Here is a 7,299-nt window from a genome sequence, read left to right as displayed (position 1 = left end):
TCAAGGAACAAGTTGAAAAAAGAAATCCAAATCAAGATATAAAACTTGAGGAGGAAAACACAAATTTAAAAAATGAAATTAATAATCTTAAAGGATTATTAGAATCCTTCACAACTAGATCAAAAAACTTGGACCTAATTCTTAAAATCCAAAAAGGTGTATACAATAAATTCAGGCTTGGATACAAGTCCAGCTCAACAAACAAAACTTTTATATCATTGATAAGTCAAAATAAAAATATGACTAAAGCTTGGGTTCTGAAAGCGTGTCTTACCACGCAAGTATGACTCAATAAATTCTATGTACCCTAAACTGAAATTCATTATCTAAAATCAAATCCAACTAAACCCATTAACTCAAAACTAAAGAATCAAATAAAATCAAATAATAAAATAAAGTCAAACAAGTCAAACTTAAATAAATCAAATAATTATCATCAAGTTTATTATAACTATAAAAATAAACAACGTAAACCTAAAATATAAAAACTCAATAATTCAAGGGATCCTCCAAATTAGTTCACACCTCCAAAATATTAGTTTACCCGGCTAGGTAATTAGAATTAGATTAAATAGGGATAAAAGTTTAACTTGAAAAATAACACTGGAGAAGTTTTGGATGATAGTAAGTTAGGGAAGCTCTATCTATTCATGTCTAGGAAGATATGACTTCGACCTGGTGCATTTAACTTAGTGAAACTAACTGAAGCTACCCTCTACCAATCCTAGCTAGTTAGACCAAAGTTTTGTGATTAAGTTCAGTGGATAGGACTATTTGAAAAATCTCAAAGGCATGGTTACTCTAATGATATCTAGTTGACTCACCATAACCTAGAAGTTTATCCAAAGAATGTCTATTTGTTGACCCTAAAGCTAAACTTAAATCTAGCACAAAGTTAAATCAAACCCTGAAATTCAATTTAACTCATCTCACAAAACCATATGATCTTTCTTGTTTGAAAATTTAGACTGGTGTGATGAATAAGGATAATTTAAAAATAAGCTAATAACTAAACTAAAATCAAAATAATTAATTCATTAAAATTTCGTGCAAATAAGTTTAAAGATATTGCTTGTGTTTGAAAAATCTTAGATTAAGGGTGTAGGATCAGAAAGAGTACTAGGAGAGGGGGAGTGAATAGTGATCGTCGAAAATTTAATTTAAATCAAGATACGCAGCAGAAGAACAAAGAGCAATGCTAACACGACCAAGTTTTTACTTTGTTCGGAGCATTCGGTGACTCCCACTCCAAGGCCCGCACTCGTTGAGTGCTTTCGTTGGGCAATCCACTAATAGTTCGAAATTGATTACAAGTTGCAAGTACAAGAACTATATCAAAAAAAATTATCGACAATAAAAAAACTAATTAAAGTTGAAGTCCGATTGTCGGTGGAGCGTAGTAGCGTTGCAGGAGCCTTTTTGGAGCACCGAGTAAGAAGAAAACTCTTAGTAATTATTGTTTTGAAGCTCTGGGTCGAAGGCCTTTAAATAAGTCTACTCTAGGCACTTGGAACCCCTTTGGGCGCCTAGACCACATGGCTCGACCAATCGACACGCTCCACATCAACTTTGGGATGAAGTTTCGGGTCCGAGCGCCCGTGGCCCCACCTGCGCCAGCAGCCCCGTCTGCGCCAGTATGCTCCGGGTGCCCGGACCAAATCTAGGCACCCGAACTCTGGGCGCCCAGACCCCTTTTCTTCAGCAGCCTTCTCTCTGTAAGAAAATGTTAGTCCGCGCAACAAAAATTATATCTACCCTACAAAACAGAGTTAGCATAATATATAAGATAGGTAGTAATTAGATCTTGTCTCCTCGAGACCAAGATTTAGTCAAGATCTCAACTTAGGATTTCAAAATGGGCCTAAGTTAGATCGACGCTTACAGTTCCCTCAACAGAGAATGCGTCCTCACCGAGTCACTCTCCTTTAGTGGCTTACCTTTACTTACCTGCCAAACATCTGGTCCTTCAGACCTGTTTGGACTTTCTCTGCCTTGCTTAGTATCTGACCAAGTTGATCTACTAAGACTTGCTTGCAACACTGAGTTAGCACAATAGATATAAAAATGGTAAGGAAAAACAGTGTTAGCATTATCAATAATTCGCTGGTCCGGTTGACCGTGTGGGATCAATCGGAAACTAGTCGATCACATATTACCTAGGGTTACCTCCCCCTAGGGATCACATATTACTAAGACTTCTATAGTCTGGCTTCACTCACCAGGACTTCCATAGTCTGGCTTCACTCACCAGGACTTCCATCACCTAGCTTTACTCACTAGGGTCTGGCTTCACTCACCAGGAATTCCACCACCTAGATTCACTCACTAGGGCCCAACTTCACTCGCTAGGACTTCCACTACCTAGCTTCACTTACTAAGGCCCGACTTCACTCACCAAGACTTCCCCTTGCCTAACCTCTAGTTAGGACTAGTCACTCAGTAGACTTCTCACCTACCTATCCTTTGATTAGGACTTATCCTTGCTAGTCAATTTTATCTTCCAAACATTAAACCCTTGGTCAAACTGACCAGACTAAGGTACATTGTCAAACATCGAAACCTTAGAGGTTGATTGTACTAACAAAGGGGAGAATATTTATTTAGATAATTTTTAAAATTCTAGGAAAATTATGTACTTATATTTTCTAAAAATTTCCTATTTCGTTAGTTTTTCAAAAATTTATTTTGGCCTTAGCCTAGATCAAACCCCTAGAAAGCATGATCCTATAGATCTAGGAATTGAGCATCTCACAAACACACTAAGTTACCTTGATTGTGTATGTATAAACATAGAATAGTATGAGATGAATAAGCATTTTACCTAGACTTCAAATGCTTATATCAGTACATCAATATAAGTCTGGGCGAAAAATACAACAAAATATTGATCAAATCAAGTAGTCCTTTTTCAGTAAATATCTAATTGGACATAAATACTTGATTTGACTAACCAGGTAAATACTGCTATTTTCTGATAGTTACTTAGTAACCAAGGGTTAGATAATTAAGGACCAATAATAGATGAATATTTTCAACTAAGCTTTTATTATTACTACTCTTCTTAAATTTTTATCTCAATTAGTCTTCTAACCATTTTAACTTAATCTTTGACTTAATTACTAACTTAGAACAACTCAAAATAACCTTTAAACTTGAATTAATTAATCCTCAAGTTAATCAATTCAATTAACCATTAATTAAACTCATACTTTTTCGTAAATCAATCTTCTTAAGCTAATTAATCATCAAAATTAATTCTAATATATGTTAATTAACTTAAACTTAATTTCACCACTTGAAATTAACTTATAACTTGCACAACTTATTTAATTTAATCTATTCTATAAATTTACTTAATTCTTAACCTAAATTAAAAATTGACCTAACCTAATTATCTCTTAACTTATTTAACAAATTAATTAATCTATTAAAACTCTCAATCTTTAACCATAACAACTAAATTAGCCATTTTAACTTAATCATCTTCTTTACTTACTTTTCAAGTTCACCTAATAAAAATTAATTAAACAATTTGTCACTTAAATTAATCTTTAATAAATTTTAAATTAAATAGATACTAAAACTTAGCTTCTAACTAATTAATTTTAATATATATATATATATATATATATATATATATAATTAATAATTAAAAAACCACGAACGGGAGCTCAAAATTAGGGGTGCCCGCTCTTGGTATCTGGGTCCGGACGCCTCGCACCGCCCCAAATCCAGGCACCCGGATCTCCATATAAAAGGAAAGGGGGAGGGGGGCCTCCCCTGTCACGCCCCCAGAGGAGTTACTGCCAGATAAAAATCCGGTAACATCTCCCCTCTACAGGTGATAATATGAAGCAATAAATACATACACACAACATATAACATATTCAACAGACCACACGGCTGGATATAAACACAACTACACAATTTATATAATACAGCCTACTCGGTTGGAACAAGACAACAACACCCACACGCAGTTTAAAACACTAATAGCCCACACGGCTGCACTGAAAACACAGCGAAACAATGGAAAGAAAACCCACAAATGCAAAGTCCACAAAACATCGTAGATACAAAGCCCACAAGACAAGTCTCAAAACATAGTTCTCACAACACCAAATCCAACGAATGCGAAATGCAAGTGAAGAGAAACAAAACCAAAAAGAAGACTATCCTCGAGTGTGACGTGGGACTGTCAGTCGGGACTCTCCAAGTAACTTCTCAATCATCTACCTGTTACCTGGCGAAAGAAAATCAGTTTGCGAGGTGGTGAGTATTGGAACTCAACGGGTAAAGGTAAAATAGTGCATGAACAAAATAAACAAATAGAGAATGCCAAAAGGAATACAGTCTCATAAAGGAAGCAATAGATACTAAAATAAAATCATAATATATGCTCGTACCTGAATCCATATCCTAGGCTAGGTAATAGAAGGTCAGAAGTAGTGCTAACCTGCTACATTACTGCTTATAACTACAGAGGTAATAAGTGAGATGTATCCATTTTACCAATAAATAAACCAGAGTCTAAACCCCTACAACGAGTGTATATCTCAACATAAGAAAGCAACAACCACATAAACTAATACCAACAGCATAATCAAGCAACAACAACATAAGCTAGTAATAACAGCAAAAGTAGCAACAACAGCATCAGCAGATAATAACAACGTATGCACGGATGGTCACCCCCCCCACCTCTCTGCACCACGACCCCTGTATAGTCAAGAGGCCGGATCAATGACAACTGTACCACTCAAAGGCTGCCACTACTCTCGAGTGACCGAGCTGACAAGTGTTGAGTAGATAACTAGCTACACAGCGAAGGGGGTCCCTGCTGCTCGCAACTCCAGCTACCACTACCCACGAGTGGCCGAGTGCGGCACGACAGGACAAGCGACATCAACTCCAGCTACCACTCTCTCGAGTGGCCGAGTATGCAGCCCTGGTCAACGACTCTCTCGACCGCAAGGGAGAATTTGTCGTTGACATGCATGCCATGATATGATGCGCCAAATGCAACAGTTCTCATACAAATATAAGTAGAAATTAGGCATGCTACATGAAGCCAACATGCTCAAAACATAATATAAATAAACAACAATGCAAACATGTATCTAGTATCTGCTGCGTATCATGGATAACAATGAGAGACTGTATAGATATGGAAACGAATATCTCAAAGATCGAGTGGAAGCATCAAGCACAGGAAAAATAATAGTGGAGTCAAGGTACAGTCCTTATCCAAAAATAGGTCATACATCAAGTTCAAAGAACTAAAGAGATAAAGTAAGAAGTGCCCACCTTTATCTGTCGATCGTATAAGACTAAAACCCACGTCGTGACGCTCATCTCGAATCAACGTCCTGCAAATCACGTGATGTACAATTTAGCTAATTTCACAAACATCTAGGTAAACCAAACCCAACTTAATGAGGAAAAAACCCTAATCCAACTATGAACCTCGATTAACCCAAATCCATCCAGAAATCTGAGACTAGCATGCCACAATGGGACCAACATCGAAATCATCTCACAATCTTCCAAATCTATCCAGAATTCAAGGCTATCTGCCGAAACCAAATCAATATTGAGGTTGATTCAAAATATGCAAATCTGCCCAGAAATCCAAAGTTGTCTTGCCAAACAAAAACTACATCAAGATCGATTCACAACCCTTAGACTTATCCAAACAAATCCGCAGCCATCCAAAAGAAACAGAAACCCCATTGCAATCACATTCCATCCTACTAAATCGGTTCACCAAAAAAAACATAGTGACTTAAAGAACAAAGAACGTCATTGACTCAAATCCTCTATACCATAAACTGAAATCAATCTTCACAAGAGATAAAACATGAAGTAGGACAGATTCTCCAGCTCCCTTGACCCGTGAATTCAGCACCATCACAAAGAACCAAAAATTATCACAAAACAATATCACTTCCACCTTAAGACTCGGAACCTTCACAAGACCAGAATACAAGATCAAACGCGAATGCCCAAATCCATAACCAAATCTAACCGCTTACCTCCAAAATTACTGCTAGGGCATAGCGCCGCGAGAGGGAGAGGGAGAGGGAGGGGATCGGGATGAGTACCGCTGCTAGGGTTGCATCGGCGATGGGAGGCGAGTGGCGCGACGTCGGGCGTCGACGATGTCAGGCAAAGACGATGCTGAGAGAAGGAAGAGCGCGAGAAGGCGATCGGCGTGGCGAGATCGCGAGGAAGGGAAGCCACGTGAGGGCTCGGGGAAGAGGAGGCTGGTGGCTGAGGGTCAAGAGAGAAGAAGACCAGCGACTCTGCCTCAAGGGAGAAGGAGACCGACGATGGCTTGGGGTTGGCGAAGGAGAGGAGGCGGCGTCGCGAGGTGAGGAGGAGGAGAAGGTTTTTCGCCATGGGAAGAAGAATAGTGCACAGGAGAAAATCTTATAACTTAGGGTTTTTAAAATTAAACCCTAGATCCATTCCTTAATCAACTCCCACCTCCGGGTATTCCAAACAGGTTTTTCTCGAGTCCATAAGTGCATCCCCTCTAAATACGCCGTACGAGTTCCGATTAATTTCAAAAAAAAATTCTAAAAATTTCTAAAAATTATGTTAAGACTATTTGCCCATTAAACCTTATTATTTAATTATTATTATTTTTACCATATTTTACATTCTCCCCCACTAATAAAAATTTGATCTCCAAATTTCCTGCTCAACCTGGGAATCCTCATCTAAGGGTAACAACCAAGCAACATACTCATACACCACTCCCTCCAAGTATCATAACAAATTTCCAACCGTAAAAGATGACTCTGTAGGTTATGAGCTCACCTTGCTTCCGCCACTCCCCCACTACTATCTATCCAACCGTGGGTAAATCAACTATATCCGTACTCTATAACCAAGTGCCCTGTCAAATCTGCTTCACGTCTCTTCTTCATCGGCGAAATTAGCTCTCGTTGATGGTGTCGATTATCGCATCAGGGTTTCGAACATTTCTTAGCTTCCGTGTGAGATCGATGATCTTTGGCCGTCACCAAGAGCAACATGCCGACAAGCTTCCATTTCTCACTCTCTACCTCTATCACATCATTCTCCTTCCAAGCGGCCTAGATGAGTGCACCATGCGTTAACATCATCGTCAAAAAGGAATCCAGCTATCCATGCCCCTAAGCATCGGCTCTAAAATTATGAGATCTATCTTCATTAGTCTCCAAAGAAGCAACACACAAATATCCCATATACCGTCCATTGTCTTTACACTGAATTGCATAACAAGAAAACATTCGCACTAGCAAATATACT

At 38.4% G+C, this 7,299-nt stretch overlaps 1 protein-coding gene across 2 annotated transcripts; it reads right to left on the bottom strand.

Moving 5' to 3' along the window:
* Window positions 1–3,910: 3,910 nt before the first annotated feature.
* On the bottom strand, window positions 3,911–6,425 carry LOC122003642. Of its 2 annotated transcripts, XM_042558721.1 has the most exons (4): window positions 6,036–6,425; window positions 5,467–5,573; window positions 5,308–5,369; window positions 3,911–4,243 (listed from the first exon to the last, which is right to left on the bottom strand). In XM_042558721.1, the coding sequence occupies exons 1-3, from the start codon at window positions 6,400–6,402 to the stop codon at window positions 5,352–5,354; spliced, it is 492 nt and encodes a 163-aa protein (XP_042414655.1). In that variant the 5' UTR covers window positions 6,403–6,425; the 3' UTR covers window positions 3,911–4,243; window positions 5,308–5,351. The 2 variants fall into 2 exon arrangements, 1 of the variants encoding a protein (XP_042414655.1); XR_006118015.1 differs by lacking the exon at window positions 5,467–5,573 and having other exon boundaries at window positions 6,105–6,425.
* Window positions 6,426–7,299: the final 874 nt, after the last annotated feature.

The sequence above is a fragment of the Zingiber officinale genome, chromosome 7B (assembly GCF_018446385.1).
Source record: "Zingiber officinale cultivar Zhangliang chromosome 7B, Zo_v1.1, whole genome shotgun sequence".
NCBI lineage: Eukaryota > Viridiplantae > Streptophyta > Magnoliopsida > Zingiberales > Zingiberaceae > Zingiber > Zingiber officinale.
The sequence above is the reverse complement of the archived record's forward strand: the minus strand, read 5'-3'. Positions and strand labels throughout refer to the sequence as shown.